This window comes from Chelon labrosus (assembly GCF_963514085.1).
Source record: "Chelon labrosus genome assembly, chromosome: 6".
Classification (NCBI taxonomy): domain Eukaryota; kingdom Metazoa; phylum Chordata; class Actinopteri; order Mugiliformes; family Mugilidae; genus Chelon; species Chelon labrosus.
Window position 1 is genome coordinate 9,212,256 of NC_140342.1, and position 18,532 is coordinate 9,230,787.

The 18,532-nt window shown below is 43.3% G+C and overlaps 3 protein-coding genes across 4 annotated transcripts; 1 reads left to right on the forward strand and 2 right to left on the reverse strand.

Moving 5' to 3' along the window:
- Positions 1-1,218: 1,218 nt before the first annotated feature.
- Positions 1,219-3,386, reverse strand: fam78ba (family with sequence similarity 78 member Ba). The gene is made up of 3 exons (XM_084545956.1): positions 2,886-3,386; positions 2,412-2,691; positions 1,219-1,770 (listed from the first exon to the last, which is right to left on the reverse strand). The coding sequence occupies exons 1-3, from the start codon at positions 3,221-3,223 to the stop codon at positions 1,528-1,530; spliced, it is 861 nt and encodes a 286-aa protein (XP_084402082.1). The 5' UTR covers positions 3,224-3,386; the 3' UTR covers positions 1,219-1,527.
- Positions 3,387-4,210: 824 nt separating this feature from the next.
- On the forward strand, positions 4,211-9,222 carry cmpk (cytidylate kinase). Its single transcript, XM_084546101.1, has 6 exons — positions 4,211-4,472; positions 5,919-6,065; positions 6,366-6,518; positions 6,592-6,668; positions 6,935-7,031; positions 8,070-9,222. Exons 1-6 carry the CDS (start codon positions 4,329-4,331, stop codon positions 8,109-8,111), a joined length of 660 nt encoding a protein of 219 aa, XP_084402227.1. The 5' UTR covers positions 4,211-4,328; the 3' UTR covers positions 8,112-9,222.
- Positions 9,223-9,395: 173 nt separating this feature from the next.
- Positions 9,396-15,898, reverse strand: bcl6ab (BCL6A transcription repressor b). Of its 2 annotated transcripts, none has more exons than XM_084547130.1 (9): positions 15,855-15,898; positions 14,115-14,286; positions 13,720-13,941; positions 12,801-13,628; positions 12,584-12,708; positions 12,299-12,466; positions 12,074-12,204; positions 11,841-11,978; positions 9,396-11,639 (listed from the first exon to the last, which is right to left on the reverse strand). In XM_084547130.1, exons 1-9 carry the CDS (start codon positions 15,883-15,885, stop codon positions 11,496-11,498), a joined length of 1,959 nt encoding a protein of 652 aa, XP_084403256.1. In that variant the 5' UTR covers positions 15,886-15,898; the 3' UTR covers positions 9,396-11,495. The 2 variants fall into 2 exon arrangements, with proteins under 2 accessions (XP_084403256.1, XP_084403257.1); XM_084547131.1 differs by lacking the exon at positions 15,855-15,898 and adding an exon at positions 14,470-15,834.
- Positions 15,899-18,532: the final 2,634 nt, after the last annotated feature.

Genomic DNA, 18,532 nt, shown 5'->3' on the forward strand with positions numbered 1-18,532 from the left:
ATTAAAAGCAGAAATAAAGCAAATGAAAAAAGAAAAAAAAACAAAAACAAAGAAACAGCCTATTTTGTTTTCTTTCACGTTGCTTTAAGCAGATACATTTTAAGCAGTGATAATATTTGCATAGTTGGCGGAGCGAGATAGTGATGAGGACGTGGAGAGAGTGATGGACGGACAGGGGAGGGAAAGAGAAGGCATATGGGAAGGTGAGGTGTGAACCTGGAGAGAAGCACAGATGGAGGATGAGTCATGTGACGTGTGCGTGGAGTGGCAGGCAGGGACTGGGACAGAGCTCAGGAGGAGCCGCTGGACATGTAGCCATGACACAGTATCATCTATGTTTATCTGCGGGAACTCACTGCCAAATAATCACCATATGATCTCATGGAACCAGGATTGGCACGAATACAAATGAACCCTCTTCAAAGTGGCGTCTGGTTTAATTCCACTCCAAGGAAACTAATAAAAGTACATTTAGGATCCTTGATTAGAAGAGGATTTATGTAACTTCGTAGAGTAACATGAGTAACATGACCTGATTAGTGCCACGTCGTATCTACCTTCAGTCTGGGTGAGGTTTGGCCCCAATCCAGCTGTGATGTATGTGCCCTGACTGCTATCACTCTCCTCGTTGTATGGCACGGGTCCAAGTCATTTACACTACACTTATTGAAAGCGTGGCTGACGTTATTTATTTAATGTAGCAAAGGATCCAACTCATCTCTCTGGCGGTTTGTGAACAATCTGAATATCAGCTGCACAACAGAGGCGGGTGAGTCGAAAAAACATGTCGGTGCATAAGTTCGGTGTATTAGCAAAACTCCAGTGAAAACTACGGGTTGTTTTTTTTTTTCTTCCGGACTTTTATGCCAAGTGGGTGCTCTTAATACAATCAGGGCGATGTATGAGTTTAATCTTAACCTAAAAAGATTTATATAATACTCTTTTTAAATTATCTGAATACATCCTTAAACTCTGGTACTGAGTGTGCTGAAGGCCTTAGTTGGCACTGACGAGGTTTCACCAGCCCGCAGGTTTTTTTTTTTGTTTTTTTTCGGCTGACTTTTCAATCAAAATGTCTTCAGGTATCAAGTTATACAAAACAAATGCTATTCTTAAACATCTTCACGGACAGTTTTTTTTTTTGTCCCCCTCTCACTCTCATGCAATAAGGTCTACGTAAGGGATGCAGGATGCAGTTCTTGTTGGGGTCCAATACGTCTGCGGTACGTCTAAAAACAAGTGTTCCTTCTCTGCAAAAAAGGCAGGCAGAACTCTTTATCACAGTCCAAAACTTATTGGGGGTCAAACAAGTCTAGATGCGTCTCTGGGCCCTTGACACTTAGTTTGTTGTTCTGTCATGTCCAAGATGTGATACCACTCTGGTGGATTATAATGGTCCACTTCCAGATACAAGGAGCTGCAGGGGACTCATCAGGCTTCATGACTTCATCTCCTCCCTGTCTAATTACATCCCCCATTTTCTGCAAAAACAGAACAAGAACAATTATACTTCTTTGTTTGAGACTCTTATTTTGGTGGTATTACTACAAGAGGCGCCCCTCTCCGCGGCCTCCACATTAGCACTTGGGCGTCGTTGGCGTTCGGCCTCCCTAGCGCGTTGGGAGGAATGGGCTCCTGGTAGTTGAGGATGTGCGGTTGCTCCTGGTAGGGACGCCCCACCAACGAGGCCCGGGAGCCCAGGGGCATGTCTGGCTCCACAGCAATATCCACCCGCATCCGCCACCGCACCGTCTGCAACACAATGCGCTCCTGGAAGAGGACGGAGGCAAAATGTTAACGTGGTCGACGTGTGTGAATGACGCAGTCTGTTTTTAGGATATTGAGAGTGTCTTGCTCAAGCTTCATTTGATTGTGCTTTATACACACTACTTTTCATAGATGTGTAGTTTATGTGCAATGATTATTAATGATCATTTAGTCTGAGGGAAACATTCCACTAAGAAGATCCCAAAACATTCATGTCTACAGTGAGCAGTCAAGAAAAAACTGATACACGTATGCTCCCATTTTTAACTTAATGAGCGACAATGAAGAAAACAAGCCTTTCCTCTGCCTCTATAGATAGATTATACATGAATTCTGCATCAATTTTGATGCTGGGCTGGATTTTGATGGACATTGCAGGGGTTATATTCAGAAGCCAGTGATGAGGTAACATGTAACTTTACACCAGAAAAGAAAGGTGCAGCAGGAGCAGATTATATCGCACTCAGTCTGTGTGAAATACGAGAGTCGTTCCTAAAGATGTATGAGTGTTCCTCATTTTAAACTGGGGCAAAACATATCTGTGATTTGTGGACACAAGCGAAAGAAAACTGGTGCAAAATGAAGATTTCTGAATATGATGTGGAAACAGGTAGCGAGGCGTGCTCTCTGTGTTTTCGTCCTACCTTGGTGATGGAGTTCATGGCCACCAGCCAGGTGATGAAACTCTGGTCTCTGGTGATGTGGGTCAGCATGGGTGTGTTGCTGTTGCTGATGGGGACTGCCCAGGTCACGCTGGGGTAGAAGTTATCGTTCATGCTGACCGTAAGTCGGGACGGTTTGGATGTGGGGCCGGTCAGGGTGACCGTCTCTGTGGTGTTGCCGTACCAGGGGTAGCTGACGCCATCTGAGTCGCTGATGGCCTTGACCCGACCCTCTCGCAGCTCTGGCAACTCCCAGCTGGACCTGCGGCAGTGGACGAGGACAGAGAGAAAAACAGAGAGAGGATGAAGGACTTTTTTTTGACCGTGCCAGGTGCAGGCCTGTGGTCTAGATGTTGTGTGAGTGAAGCAGAAGTGGGGGGTGCACTTCCAAACACATACCCACCTAGGGACACGCACACTGAGCAAAATGTCTGATGGTGTCCTCTAAACACTTACATGCCAATATCACCATAGGTGTTGTAGAACTCCATCTGGGTACAAGCTTGGATCCAGCCCACCACCCAGGTTTCATTGCGGGGCACTGGTGGCATCACGACTCCTGCTGAGGCCCTGAAGTAAGGCGTCTTGTAACGGAGCACAATCGGTGAGTTCTCCTCGATGATGGTGGGACACTGGTCAATAGAGGCAGACACCTCATACACCACAATGTTCTCCCGTCTGATGCGGGGCTTGCATGCTATGCTCTGAATACAGCCCATAGTGCAGGCGGCGAGCAAAATGAGCAAAACCAGAGAAGAAGAAGGGTTCAAATGATACCTGGCCAGTATGCACATCAGTCCCCTCAGGGTTCCACCCTTGCCTGAAGAGCAGATCTAATCTTTCAACTGCACATCACCAGTGATTGGTTGGGAAGGAAAACGGAGAGGAAGATAACAGGGAGTACCACAGTCACCACTGATCAGACCCAAAAGCATCCACCATCATATATTCAGGATGATATGGAGGTGAGATCGCAGTGTTCACTTGGGGGCAAGTATCACAGATCTCCGCAGCCTCCTCCCCCCGGTCTGCCTGCTGACTGCCGCACTGCCCTTGGCGCTCGTCCCCAGAAACTGCAATCCGGCCTCCCCTGGGCTGTTGCTGCTTCTCCGCCGAGCGTCCGCAGGCTCCTCTGTTCCTAGTCGAGTCCGCACGTCCGGCTGCACGTCGGTGCCCCTTGATCCTGCTGCTCTGCTCCCGGCTCTGCGCTGTCATGTCAAGTGGCGACAGGGCAGCCAGGTGCGTCAGAGGAGGGGGGCTGGATGCCTTTTGTTTGCCTGGCTTTCCCTGTATTAGCCCTGCATTGGCGCGGCGCCCTCAAAAGACAAAATCGGGGTCTTCATCACTTTGACCTACATGAAAAGAAGCGTCTTCAAACGAGCGAGTTTGTCTTACAAAAGCCTAGCCAACGGGGCTATAACGGGCCGGTTTAATGTTTTCCTCTCGGTGTGCTTCCATTCTTGGGGATGCATGAATGGTGCATCATGAATGGAGGCAGCGAGGCAGGTTAAAGCAGAAAAATGACTGTACCATCAGCCTCTCGGTTAGCCGTCTCGTCGTTACGTTTCCTCGAGCTGCTGAGCATCACGGACCGGAGAGCATCCTCTTCCTGCAGCGGGTTCGCCGTGTTCGGTTTGGAGGTGCTGATGCTGTAGAGGCAGGGGAGGGGCGTCACCCGACCTCTGCATTGAAAAAAATAACAAGTGCAAGCGGGCGTGGCTACGGCGCTGCGTCACGCCCGCGCTCGAACCCCATTGGTCGCCGGAGTCGACAGCGGAAGTGGTGTCGTTTAGCGTTTAGCTCATCGACCGACTCTGACACGCATTCACCTGTCAACTCGGTTTATTATTTTATGCTCCCACCCCGCCGGTTCACATCTGCAGCTGGTGGTGCTGGTTTATGATCGGCCGTCTGTTCGGGAACGTGTCTCAGAGGGTGCCGAGCTTGTTGTACCGGGTGTCGCTGATGATGAAGCCGCAGGTTGTGTTCGTGCTGGGCGGGCCTGGCGCCGGCAAAGGGACCCAGTGCTCCAGAATCGTGGAGGTACGAGTGAAAGGACAATGAAAAGCCTCAACATTTATGGTTAAGATTGACTATCCCATGATGAAAATGGTGTTTATTGAATTTTTGAACGGCTCTGCCTTTTTGTAGCATATTGTGGATGAGGTAAAGGCTAAATTTAACTGACTTCCGGTTGTCCTCTAAACATTAACCTGTGTGCTAGCTAGCCAGTTAGCCACGGAGGATATGTAGCCTACAGTTTATGTGTTGATCTGCTGCCAGGAGCTAGCATACAGAAAATGTAAAGTATAATTTTGAATCATTTTAATTCTTCAGAGCATCACAGACATTATTTTCTGACAAAAAAAATAGCAAGGAATACAGTGTGTGTTAGGCTTCAGTTTTATTTTCTGCACTTGAATGAATGGGCTTGTGTATTGTGTGTTCATGAACTTAGAACAGTGCAAACAGACCCAGCAGGAGATGCCATGTTGACATTAACTCCGTGTTGTAATCTCTGTTCAGATGGGATTGTGTAATGGCCAGTATGAGTCTGGAGTGAACTTGGCGCCTCCTTCGTTGACTTTGGACAAACAGACACGCGGACTTTTTTATTGGTTGGGGAACTGATAACCTCACCCGTGTGTCCCCAGTGATAAGTCCTACTTCAATATTGTCACAAGACGGTCAATGTTGTTTACTTCTCCTGTCAGTGGTCATAATGTTATGCCTGGTCTGTGTTTGTGAAGACAGAAATAATGTCTTTACAGTTTCTGTTTATAACATGTCATCAAGGCACTTAATGACATGTCATGAATAGAAAAGATCTCTTTTTGGCTTCGTGCAGTTATTCCCTCACATAACTGTGCATTCAGTCTTAGTACCCATCTTCCACGTTTTTATTAGTGATATAATAAAACATAGAGCAAAGTCAGTGTATAATCAGGCAAGGTCCAGAGAGCACGGCGGCCGCGAAGTAGAGCCAAAGATTCCAGCGGTAAACACGCTCTGTGTGAGGGTGCGCAAAAAGTTATTTCTAACAAGTTATCTAGGGTTAAGGATGCAGCTTTGATGTTTGTCTGAAAGTCACAAAAGCTCGGGAAACTGCAGCGCTACTGGGGGCCAGTGTGGATTCTTCGAAGTGTGTGTTTGCCAGAGAGCGCTTCTCTCAGAGAGACTTTCTAACTACTTCTGTTTGTGGATGTTTCTGGGTGTTGGCCGACGCGCTTCAAGTGCAGTGGTTAGGCCTGTGTGGCAGCTAGGCATAGACGTTCCTTTCATTCACTACCCAAGGACTGAATTCTTCCTGGCCTGTGTGTGAGGAGGATTTTGCCTGCCTGTCTGTAAAGGCTGTCCTCCTCACTGTGAAGCTTCAGGGTTCATTCTCATCACCAGAAATTGTCTCTTGATGATTGGTTCTGATGTGATTTTCTTGGAGATGTGATTTTCATTACACAAGATTAAAAGGGTTGTTTTTGTGTCTCCCAGAACTACAGCTACACCCATTTGTCAGCCGGGGATTTACTTCGGGCTGAGCGAGCCAGACAGGACTCAGAGTTCGGACAGCTCATTGCCAACTTCATTAAGGAGGGACAAATTGTCCCAGTGAAGATCACCATCAACTTACTCAGGAAGGTATGTGCCAGCATGTGCCAGAACAACACATTAAATCAGGTTTGTCTAGCAAAACCTGATATGTCCTGCTTAAATAGTAATTAGAGTTCAGTTGAAACTGTCTTTTATTCCTGAATAAAACGGTATTCACAAATACAAATACATTTGAATTTGATCTCAATCACTTCCTATTCAGTGCTGGAACAACTAAGCTGAATTTTGGAGTGCATTCATAAAGTAAATAAACAAAACAGTATTTAGAATGTCTTTCTTTCTAAGCTGCATGCTAAGTGGTTTCTGTTGTTGTTTGTGTTTTGTTAGGCCATGGAGGAGACTATGCAGAAAGACGAGAAAAAGTTCCGTTTCCTTATAGATGGTTTCCCCCGCAACGAGGACAACCTTCAGGGCTGGAACGAGGTCATGGAAGGCAATGCTGACGTCAAATTTGTGCTTTTCTTTGACTGCGACAATGAGGTACGACGCGGAAACTAGAGAGCTACGAGCACGACGAGCTACGCACTGCTAAGCTGGCTCTGTTCTTGCGCAGGTTTGCATCACTCGGTGTCTAGAAAGAGGCAAGAGCAGTGGACGCACAGATGACAACAGAGAAAGTTTGGAGAAAAGGTGCAGTCTTCTATCGCAGACAAAAGTACTTGAACTCTAGAAGTTACAGTGTGTTTTGTTTTTCACTGAGTGCAGTCTTTCATTCACTTTCATCCTCCTCTCTGTAACAAAGTACAGCAAGCATGTCCGATCAATATAGATTTCTCCGACCCATTTAACTGACTGGCTGGATACCCGCACGTGTGCTTTTGACCTAATTTGTGTCTCCTTTGAGTCCCATGTGTCATCTGACCCCAATAAGCAGCCATATTTTTTCCTTGATGCAGAATCCAAACCTACCTGCAGTCCACACGACCAATCATAGACCTGTATGAGAAACAAGGCAAGGTGCGCAAAGTAGACGCTTCCCGTTCCGTGGATGAGGTGAGTGTATGGCAACGATTGTAGGAAAACACATGTGAATGGCGGGCAAATGCTCACTTGCCACTTCATTAGGTACACTAGTGAAAACGAATGCATTCTAATACAACAGTCCTGCACCAAATCCTCCTTCACAACTGTTATAATGTTCAGTTTATAGTGAAACAGTGACGTGAAGGTGGTGATTCTACTGTATGATCATTGTGGAGGACGCAGTTTGTGGTGACGTTAAACTGGATTGAATTAGACACTATGGGGTTTCTGTTATTTAGCCTAGCCCACTGACTAAAATGGGGTTGACAAAAAATCAAAACATGTGTCTGTGCCACACAATTAAATAGAACTACAAAGTCCAACAGCTCTCTTTTACTTTACACATATGTTGAAAACCATAACCTTCGTGAAGATCGGCTTTATTAAGAAGGCATTGATTTTCCCTAGTGTACATAATGAACCAGCAAGTGAGTTTAGATTTGGTGGTTTCTGTGGTTTACCATAGCTGAGTGTGATAGCCTGTCAATCGAGGCCAACAAGCCCTGGACAAAATGATGGAATGGCAGAATAAAGCAGGATGAAGAGGCTTCCTTAGATGTGAGTAACAAATCAAACAGGGATCCACATTTTGTTTTATGAAAATGGAAAAGAAAGCAGACCCTTCAGTTTTCATTCAACTTCATCGTTGGAAAGATGCAGAGAAACTCTTTAACATTAACCTTTCATACTGTGATAAAATAACTATTCATGTTTGTAACTGATTACAGAAAATTAAAGCAACCATTAAATATCTTCAGGTTTGCATCAGTTTGAATATTTTTTCTCTTTTTGTATTTCTTTTTTTTTTTTTTTTTTTTTTTAACACATAATGATTTAAAATAATACTCCCCAAATAATCTATTTCAGATAATATCCTCCAAATGGAAATTTGCACTTCATGCCCAGCACCACAGTCATGAAGTCAATGAATAAAATGTCATCCCTGTAACCTGCTTGTGATCAATGTTATAAAAGTAAAAACACGCCCTCCTGTTTGCTTTCTTGCAGGTGTTTGCTGTTGTGAAATCTATCCTGGACAAAGAGGGTTGAGTTTCTCCAAACTGCCAATGACATTCATGTACCTTTTTATTTTTATTTTTATCAACTGCAAATTACACCGTAATGAGTTTATATGTCCACTCATGCGTATATGACATTTTTTCATTTGGTTACTTTTGTTTTCTGCGTCTTTTGTAAATGCTACACTGTTTGTGAGTGTGTACATTGCGGGTTGGTATGAATGAGAGGTAGCCACAGTTCTTTCATTGTAGTTTGAGGCCTTTGCATTGGAATAATATGTATTATTAGCTTAGGGAGACGCCGCTGTTATCAAAGGCCCTGACACTTCTGGAAGTCTCCAAAAAAAGGCATGTATCACTGCTAATGTCTTCAGAGTCTCATGTCATGAGAAGCAGCCTCAGCGCTTCAGACCAAAAAGTTGTATGACTTGACAAGCTTTTCTGAACAGCCAATACACTGTCTGGCCTCCAAATAAAACAAATGCAACACCTGTCTCATGTTTAATGGACAGTATTACAGGGACACTACGCTAGCTGCTGAGTGATAGATCTGATGAATATTTGACTCTAGAAGAACACTTTGTTATCACAGTGACTAGTCATAATGAAGATCGAAATGAAGATTTTGTCAAACACGTACTGTATCTGCTTATAGGAATGTGCATAAAGTCAAAACGTTATAAAACAAGAAAAAGCTGATTCTTTTGTTTTGTTACCACAAATTGTGGAATGTTTCTCAAAAACTGTTGAATGTCAACCTAATCGGCCAGCAGGGGGCGCCTCACATCACAGTATGGACCAATTGGAGCAGGTGAGTTTATCCTTTTTTTTCTTGTGATTTATTTATTTTTTTTCTAGTGATTGTGTTTTTTTCACTGAGCAGAATTAATGTAATGTTTGAATGAATGTAATGGACAAAAACGGCTAAGTGAGAAATGCTAATACAGATATGTTATACACAAAATGTTTTCAAATGGTGAAAAAAAAATCAAAGTTACAAAACTACACTGATCAGGCATAGCATTATGACCACGTCCCTGGTATTGTGTAGGTCTCCTTTGTACCTCCAAAACAGTTGTGAGCCATCAGAGAATGGACCTGGTCCTTCTGAGGGTGTCCTGTGGTGTCTGGCAACAGAATGTTGTTAGTGGGGGCCTTTGGGTCCTGTGGGTTGAGGGGAGGGACCTCTGTGGATCTAGTGAATTTGGAGGCCAGGTCAACACCTTGTGCTGTTTTCATGTTTTTTTTTTTTTTTTTTTTTAGTTGTTCCTAAACCGTTTTTGTGTTTGTGTCCGTGTCAGGCTGCATCCTGCTGGGGATGGCTGCTGCCATCAAGGAGTGTCATTGCTATGGGGTGGGGGTGTCTGGTCTGGTCTAGGTGGGTGCTACATGTCTAAGGCTACCTTTACACGGAAACTATCTGAACCAAAAGCGCAAAAGTGGCGTTTCGTTTTCACTTTTAACTCCGCATTTAGACGAGCGTTTCTGAAACAAATCTGTGTTCAAACGGAAACGCAAAAGTGTGTGAAATTTCATACACATAGATGCAGTATACCGCCAGATGGCTAGGTGGCAACACTCCCAAGAGTGCCTGCGTAGAGGTATTTACTTTTCTTCTACTTTTCCACGCTTAGCGCGCGAAATACATTAACCAAAACAACCACTTGGATACAAATTATTGCGGCTAAGGCCTGTTGAACCTCCATCGCGGAGCTCGACATGTTGTTTACTTGTTTTTCCGGTCCTGTCGCATGCTTGTCACGTCATTTCTATTCGAGGAGAAACGCAGTTTTGCGTTATTCACCCTTTGCACGGTGACGCGAGGGTGGAGCGTTTTTAAGATTTCCACTCTGGAGGGTGCTTTCACTTTTTTGCGTTTTCAACCCCCAAAAACGCCGTCACCATCTAAACGATATAGGACATCCGATAAAATGTTTTGCGCTTTTCACCTCCAATCGTTTCCGTGTAAAGTGCCCTAACATCCACATGAATGCCAGTTCCAAAGGTTTCCCAGCAGAACAAGATGGTCAATGTTATTTACTTCTCCCGTCAGTGGTCATAATGTTGATCAGTGTTTTTTTTTTTTGTTTTTTTTTTTTTATTGAAAAGAATATTTTACTATATTGTCATACTTGTCATTTATTAATTGAAAGTGTATTTACATATTTCAGCAGGACCTCTGTAATCCATACTTTACCTCAAATAGAAACAATCTGAGCTCCAAATTCATACTGACGTCCAGTCTCTTGTATCAGATGACTTAGAACTTCATCTTACTTGAAAATAATAACACATATGCTACTTAGTTTTCCTTTTATTTTATATTTCATTTTATATAAGTATACATATATACTTATATACACTTTGCAGGTACAAAGACATTTGCTTACATTTCATTTATTTTCCTGAGTGTTTTTAGCTTGAGGCCTGGCGTATCTGCATTTAAAAAGCTATATACAATAGATTATAAGCTTCGAAAACAACAGTACCTTGACGTGTACACATGACGCCAGGACAAAGTACCAAATGCAAAATGCATCACAAAAGCAGTTCATAACTACCGTGGCTGTCATGTTGTCAGAAATAAAATGCATTTATTGTCTGTGGTAGAGGCCAGAAGAGAAATGTGAATGAAAGGCACTTTGATTATACTGGTTTGTATGAGGGCACTACAATACAAAAGGTTAGGTAAAAAAAAACAAAAAAACATCCAAGATCAATGATCTTGCAGAAATAAAATAAAAAAGGATCATTGCAGCACCAAACGTTAGAGAACACAGCCATGGACATTTTTCAAATATAAATATATCAAGTGCTGGGAATGGGATTTAACGAATCTGAAGAAAAAAATATTTACAAAGCATAAGTGAATGATGATCTGTACATATTACAGTATGTACCACAAGCTATGACATGGCAAAATAACAAGTCCTTGTGTTACTGATAGCCAGTGAAGCTTACTGCATTTAAGAAAATCGTACGCAACGTAAATATGTTTGTACTCTGCCAGCAGGTGGCAAATTGAAAATATATATATTATCTTATTTACAGAAGCAGCCTTATGAAACATAACTCCGCAAGACCACATTACTGAGCAAATTCATACCAACATCTGAAGCAAAAGTGTAACAGTGATTCTCAATTAAAAGGACTGTCCTTCAACGCAGACACTCCCGAGAAATAGAGACTGAAATTCACATTCAAAACGTACATTCTGTTGTTAGACATTCACAATCAAAGCATAAACTTCTACAATCTTTGAAATACCAAAGAGCTTACATAAAGAAATGTGCAGCATTTACAAAAACACATAGTAAATGGCCTATATTCTCTTCGCATTTAGAAAAAATAAAATCTTTTGACAGCAAGGTGAAAAAGGAAAACAAAGATGCCACATGGCAGGACTGCGGCGGGCTCAGCTGGAGTTCACCAGGCCTGTGATGATGTTGCTGGCAGATCTGCGGTACTGAGCCTTGGTGTTGGTAACCGCGCCGTGCTTCTGTCGGAGGTGAAGCCTCAGCTGACTCTTGTGTCTGAAGTGGAGGTCACATTTTTCACACTAAAGGAAAGAAGGGAAAGAACATTTAGAATCACAATTTAAATAGCCACTTTTAACAACCAGCCTAGCCAGAAACAGTTCACAAGTCCCTTGGTTTAGTACTCAGTTATAACTTTTGACAGGCATATGGATCACTAGGGTGAAGGGATTATTCTTTGTAGCCAGCAGACACGATGGATAAAAGATACATGATCATCTTACATGATAAGGCTTCTCTCCGGTATGAATGCGCATGTGGCTCTTGAGCGTCTGAAGGTGACGGAAGTGTGTTCCACAGATCTCACAAGGGTACGGTTTCTCTCCTGTGTGAATTAACACATGGGCGCGAAGATGGGCCACCTGCAAGAAAAGAAAAAATGTTCATCAAGTACATGCAGCCAACAGTTTGGTAATTACAAACCTTTCATGAAGATGAGATTTCTTAGTTTTCTCACCTGGACAAATCTGGAGCCGCATGTCTCACACTTGTACGGCTTTTCTCCAGAATGAATACGAGTATGAGTCTTGAGATTGGCTGGACGGTTGAACTGAGCACCACAGATGTTGCAGCGGTATGGCTTTGCACCTGGACATTGAGAAAAGCAATTTCTGCTGTGAATTAACCATCAACATCCAACAAATCAAATAGATGTTACTTTAAAAGGCCACCAAGGACTTACCAGTATGAACAGTCTTATGGCTGGCCAGGTTGCCTTTGTAGCGGAAGGCCGCCTGGCAGCAGTCACACTTGTATGGCTTGTCGCTGTGGACCTGGACCATGTGGTCTTTGAGGGAATCTTCCTCCATGAACTTGGAGTCACACCCGTTGCAGAAATATGTGTTGCTTTCTGCAGAGAGAAGACAGAGAATGTGAGTTTATTTCACAGCTGTGGGCTTTATTTACTGTAATACTGCCAAATCATTTGTTGTAGTATTGGCTTATGTTGCTTATGGAGTACACTTACCACAGCTGGAGGATGAATAATCTGTGTGTAGCTTGGAGTCATCTCTGCTGTATGAGTCAGGAGAAAGGTGACCTGTTTCCATTCGTTGAGGGCTGTTACAGCCACAGGAAGAGCATCTGTTGTTGCTGCACATAGGAGGAAGACCACAAAACTTTTAATTTCAGAAATTAATGCAAATTTATTTACAGTTCCGACATGACAAGAGTTGTAGTTTTACCGAATGCTGCTGCAGGTGCTGCTGTCGCAGCTGTCGACACTGTGAGATGTGGGGATTTCTGCTCTATGCTCGCTGGCTCCCTCTTCTGTCTGCACGTCATTGTGCTCTCCTGCTGCACCACTTCTGCAGGGGCTCAGCGTAGGGGACATGGCTCCAACTTCAGCACTGCCTGCCTGAGCCTCCTTTTCATTGTCTTTAGAAGTTTGGTTCATAACAATGAACTTGTATTTCTTCCAGTTGTGGGCCTTGGCATCTGTGGGAGAGTCTGAGGGCTGCTTTAGGCTCATGCTTGCGTTTCTGCTGCTGCTGGACTCAGTGGGTGAGTTTGGCTGGCAGTCAGATCTGAGGGGGCTTTGAGGGCTGCAAATGACACCTTTGTTAAAGCCTGGAGATAGTCTTACACAGCTGGTCTGTGGGTGCTGAATGCCGTCTTCTTCCATGGGAGCAGCGGGCCCTTGAAGGCTTCTGTGGGCTACCGGTGGTCGAATGATAGTGGGGGGAAAACTGAGATGGGATGGGACAGAGTGGGAGATGGTGGTGGAGGACTCATTGTGAGCCATGCTTGGGGTCGTTATCTTATGAGAACCTTCCAGCTTCCCAGCAGTGACATGCAGGTCGCCGTAGACATGATAGGAGCCAGAGGTGTTGATCCCCCTGAAAACACTGGGGATGTATGGCCTGCACTCCTGGACTGGAGATGTGTTCAATGTGCGGCTGTTTCTGAAGTCTTCCTCTTTTTCTTCAATGGGCCTTAAAGCAGAGATTTCCTCAGCCAGATGTAATGAGTTGTTCTGCATTTCTTTACTCTGCATATTCAGGGACTGACGCCTGTACGAACACATTCAAATCCAAGTCAGATCCATTCAATTTATACCAAGTCAACTAAGTGTGTCCTTTCACAATGGATATTTTCCTTTACCTGGTACTGATGAATCTGTGGCAGCTATCAACCACATGTTCCATCTGGAGGTAGATGGCTGTGTTCATGGTGGCCAGAACCACGGCGTCGTTAAGGTTCAGACAGGATGTGTACATGAAGTCCAGGAGGAGGGCGAAACCCTTGGGGTCCACTTTGGGGTCTAAGCTGATGGCACTAAGGTTTGCATTCTCAGGATCCATGAACACGGAATAAAAGAAGCCACTGTGGAACAGGAACAGCGGTAGAAATTAAATTAAAAATCAAAGTCTGGGGTAAGTTCTCTTTAATAAAGTTCAATTAACTTCATTGTTATTACGCTCTTCTTTTGATATAAAGAAGGCAAATTGGTGTCTATGTTGCTGAACTAATTTGTCTGATGTCATGAGAGTACATACCTGCAGGCCACTAGGATGGCCTTGTGAGCATGAAAACGTTGTCGGTCCACCTGTATGGTGACATCTGTGAGGATGTTCCTGCTGCGGAGGCGGTTGAAGTTGAGCAGGACGTCGCCTGCATGCCGTGTGAATTGGATGCAGCCATCGGCAGTTGTGGCCATGCTGTCACAATCTGCACAAGAGCAAAAAATAAATAAAATAAATAATAATCATAAATGTTTCTTCATTTTGATATTGATGACCCACTGTAGTGCACATGCTAATACTAATACATAATGAAATGTGTTTCCTACAAACGAAAATACTAAGAGAGACACTTGTAATAACTGCAAAATGAAAAAAAGCAATAACACACTTATTATAGGTTTTTTACTTCCGGCTCATACCACTGCATAATACAAGCCACCTGCCTCCAGGGCTTTTAATCAAAACCAAACTTTGAAGGAAACAAGTGTCTTGACCGTGTTCAAACAAAAGGCGGCGCTGTTGCAAAGAGAAAAATGAAGGGAGGGTTCACTAAACCTTTTCAGACGTGCCCTCTTATTGGGCCTACATGAAGGCGTGATTACACAAGACTGAATCGATATTTTCACAACTGTCATAACTGAAAACACTTCACAGGCACTCAAGTGGGCCAACTTCTACAGAACCCAAAGCGTTCAAAACAACTCAGCAAAGGCAGAAAGCATGCAAACACATAAACCCCCGAGTCCCTGAGGATGAAATGACTGAACGAGCAGTTTCTCATCTTCCCCCGTGCAGTAGTTTGAGTGTGTAGACAAACAGCAGACTGTCTGCTGGCAGCCTGCGCTGTTTGTAAGCGTGTTTGACGTTGAGCACATTCCGTCCTGGCTGCTCAGATTAGGTTGCCAGTACACAGAGAGGTTTCCTGTTCCCCCGATATAAGTGGAACTCATCTAATTTAACCCATTACCATTTACGCATCCACCGCTCGACTAAACGGCAAAGTTGTTTCTGGGGCTTTAAGTTTTATATTCGACCGAGGCGGCATGATTTCAGGATGTGATTTCAAGGAGTGGTTAGTTCTCGCTGCGTAACTTCGGCTGTAAGTTAAGAAACACACCTGGTAGGCCAGCACAAGTCCTATCAGGTTTAGAATTACTATCAAGCCTCTAAGAGGATTGTCCAAGAGTTTTATTACGCCTTGAAAAAAGTGTTTAGACACCGTTTGCTCGGTTCAGGCTAATACTGAAAAGTCGTCGGCGCTGCGTTGGAGATATTTAATCAAGAGAACAGACAGTGCCGACAGAGTAAATGCGCGGAGGAAATTAGAGGTGACTGAACCGGACCGACCGGTCCGAGTGAGCTTCTAACGAGTGTATGTGAAGTACGAGTGTAAACAGCCTTAATAAACCAACAAAGAAAAACAACAACTACCAACTACCAACAACAACAACAGCCGCCTTGGCTAAAGGTCAACTCTCACATAACTATATTTTTCTAGCCTGCGCGAAGTACAAATCATCAAATAAAATCCGCGCACGGCCTAACAGCACGCTTCCGTCTGTTATAGACTCGAGCATCCGTCAAAATCAACTGTCACAGTTCAAATCTGTTAGTTCACTTCTAGCGAAAAGAGTTGCAAAATGTTTAAGACATTGAGAATAAGGGGGTAAAATCAGCCTAGTCCCTGTAGCAGCAGAGGCAGCCACATGAGCATCTGCTACTTCACTACACTTCTGACATAATGCTGAGAAAATAGGAAGGGAAAAAAGTCACCTTGTAAAAGTTTCCTCGAAACTCTGTGCATCACCAGTTCTGAGAATCCAGTTCTAAGAAACACAGCGGCTCAATTCTCGGAATTTCAACAGAGGGCCGTACCATCTGCTCGAGGGCGGGGGAGTCGCTCGCGGACACTTGCAACTTTTCGGCCCCGTATCACCATTACTGTAAAGTATAATGTAAAAGCGTTAAATAAACGTTGTCAGTAAAGCGCGTTTGTATGTTATGTGTGTGGGGTTTGTCGAATATTATAACAGTTAACCTGTTGTTTTTCTTTATTGTGAGTTATCTCCCCGTGTAGTGGATCGGTCCAAGTGCAAGGTCACCTGACCGAGTTATAAATACCGTGGGGAATATGAGAGCTGTGTTCCCTCTGAGGGTTTTATCTGAGCTTTCGAAAAGTCGCAAGTTTTATCTTAACTCACAGCATTATGTTTTGTTTTGTTTTACAAAGTGTGTTTGTTTGTTTTGAATATTTTACCTCCGTGTATTTGAGTCATGCGTTTCACGTTTTGCTGCTCTGACAAAACTGCATGACTTCTGATTTCCCTGTAGCCTAAAGTTACTGTTTTGCCCTGTAGCCACGTCCTTCATCACTTAAAAATGATTTACACTTGGCATATAAGGACTTTTAAATGTGTTCTAACCTATGTGAATTGTACAACTCTGAACATGTGCTGTGTGACAAAAATAATCTCAGGTCTTCAAGAGTGCGTGGCCTCAGGCATACAGCCACTGCTGTGAAGTCCTATTTTTAAGTCACGCACAGCCTATCGAAAGCAGTATGTGTGCTCGTGTGTAAAGTCCTCGGCTCTCCAAAAGGTCTACTTGCACTTGTCTGTGTTCCCACTGCTTCCTGTCTCGCCACCACAGCTGTGTATAGATCCGGCAAACACTCACATACACCGAGGCAAAGAAAACTTAGCAAGAAATGAGTCAACAAATCTTAAATGTGAATGTTGCAAGAAGTTACCGCATGAACCCTTCAACAAGTTGCCGTATTAAAATTAAAACAATAAAATAATATAATAGTATGATAATTAAGGAGATGAGTTAATGAATCAGTGTGAAATGATATGTTCTCAGACATCACTAATCTAATGAGTCACTACTGATTAACTAATTACTACCTCTCTTTTCTACAGTTGTATGTCTCCCTTCAAGAAAAGGGGTTTGTCGCTTAGTGGTAAGTAAGTCCTTAGGGGTTTTGTGCTTGTTATGTAAAGCATTACATGATTCTGTTGCTGAACATTCATGCAGAGTAGCGGGGAGGAAGCAGTACTACAGTAACTGAGAGTATGAGCTCGTAATTCTGACTTTAGTGAAGATCACATGTTCACAACACACTGCCTTTAGTTTGGTTCAAACATTTTGTATATTATCCGCTTTTAGTGTGTGCTCAATATTACCTTCTGCCCTTTATCAACACTGCTCTGTTGGCATGCACATTTCATGCTCATATCTGCACCACAAACTTTTTATTTTTTTAACTTATTGTTACCCGGTCTTCCATCAGATCTTACAGACAGCGTGAAACTTGTAAAGAAGAAGAAGAATTTAAAAAAAGTCTCAAGTAACATGTTATAATCAATAGGCAGCATTAAGCACCAATATGCTGCAATTAAAATGATCTCCCTTTCCTTCCACCACATACAAAACGGGGAAAATATTATCTTTACAAATTAGAAAAATCTCAGACTGAATCATTTCCTTTGGAATAAATGTGCAGTGCAGCTTCGTGGCTCTAAATTGCAGCTGTTCAGGTGGCTATGGCAACAAAGTGGTCTATTTCTAGTTAATGTTTTCACTCTAGATGTTTTTCCCCTGTGGTTATCTTTGGTGGCCCAAGTTTGTGTGGGTTGTTCTCCTTCACATCCTTTTGACAGAAGCAATATCTTCTGGTCTGAATGACAAGACTTGCTCAGTGCATAGTTGAGCCTTAGCAGAAAATAAACTTCTGATTTCCTGGTTTGGTTGTTTATTCACATGCAAGAGGATGCACACATTTGATTAGTCAGCCTTTTCCTTGCTTGTATCTGTGCAACATCTTTAACTTGGCATTAGGGTTTTGCTGCAGTGCGAGAGAAGATAAGCTTGAGCAGACGTGAAACAGAATGCATGTGATGGATATCTATAGACGAAGCAAGCTGCATAATTGTGCAAACATGTTGCTTTTTGTTAGTTTTGCAGAGTAAATAGAGTAAATCTGTTCCAGTCCCTTGCATGCATCACTCCATCTGCTGGCACCTATAAGTTAATTGGACTTGGTCTGACAAACAAGAATGTTGTAGGTCAGAAGAGTTCAGTTTAAAGCAATCACATGTGCTTTATTTTTTGCATTTCCAGGACATGATGCTGGAAAGCAAGAATGGTCAAAACCAAAGCAGCAGCGTTTGAGACATCTTGACTTTTAGTCTCTAACAATGAACAGGCTCCAAAAATTTCTGAATGACTTATCGTTCCATGTTGGTGTTAGTTTGCATGGCTTTCCAACACGCCAACAAACCAAGAAGCACAGGCAAAATTGAAACATGGTTTCAGTCATGTCTTTGCTGCCTCATTGCCAAACTTAAAGGACCAGCGACTGCACAGACACATACAAGGGTGGTCTTGTTCCACCAAGAGGCAGCGAACAGCTACAATAGGCAAATCCATGCATTGTGCCAGAGCAGTAT

What these genes read in the sequence shown, in the direction of transcription:
- fam78ba (XM_084545956.1), bottom strand. Translation starts at nt 3,223, where the DNA reads ATGTGCATACTGGCCAGGTATCATTTGAACCCTTCTTCTTCTCTGGTT. An exon ending in ACCTATGGTGATATTGGCAT is followed by an intron (nt 2,692 to 2,885) that starts GTAAGTGTTTAG and finishes CCACTGCCGCAG; the next exon opens with GTCCAGCTGGGAGTTGCCAG. An exon ending in CCATGAACTCCATCACCAAG is followed by an intron (nt 1,771 to 2,411) that starts GTAGGACGAAAA and finishes GTCCTCTTCCAG; the next exon opens with GAGCGCATTGTGTTGCAGAC.
- cmpk (XM_084546101.1), top strand. Translation starts at nt 4,329, where the DNA reads ATGATCGGCCGTCTGTTCGGGAACGTGTCTCAGAGGGTGCCGAGCTTG. An exon ending in AGAGAAAGTTTGGAGAAAAG is followed by an intron (nt 6,669 to 6,934) that starts GTGCAGTCTTCT and finishes TCCTTGATGCAG; the next exon opens with AATCCAAACCTACCTGCAGT. An exon ending in CTTCCCGTTCCGTGGATGAG is followed by an intron (nt 7,032 to 8,069) that starts GTGAGTGTATGG and finishes GCTTTCTTGCAG; the next exon opens with GTGTTTGCTGTTGTGAAATC.
- bcl6ab (XM_084547130.1), bottom strand. Translation starts at nt 15,885, where the DNA reads ATGCACAGAGTTTCGAGGAAACTTTTACAAG. An exon ending in TTATTCATCCTCCAGCTGTG is followed by an intron (nt 12,467 to 12,583) that starts GTAAGTGTACTC and finishes TTCTCTCTGCAG; the next exon opens with AAAGCAACACATATTTCTGC. An exon ending in CCATAAGACTGTTCATACTG is followed by an intron (nt 12,205 to 12,298) that starts GTAAGTCCTTGG and finishes CTCAATGTCCAG; the next exon opens with GTGCAAAGCCATACCGCTGC.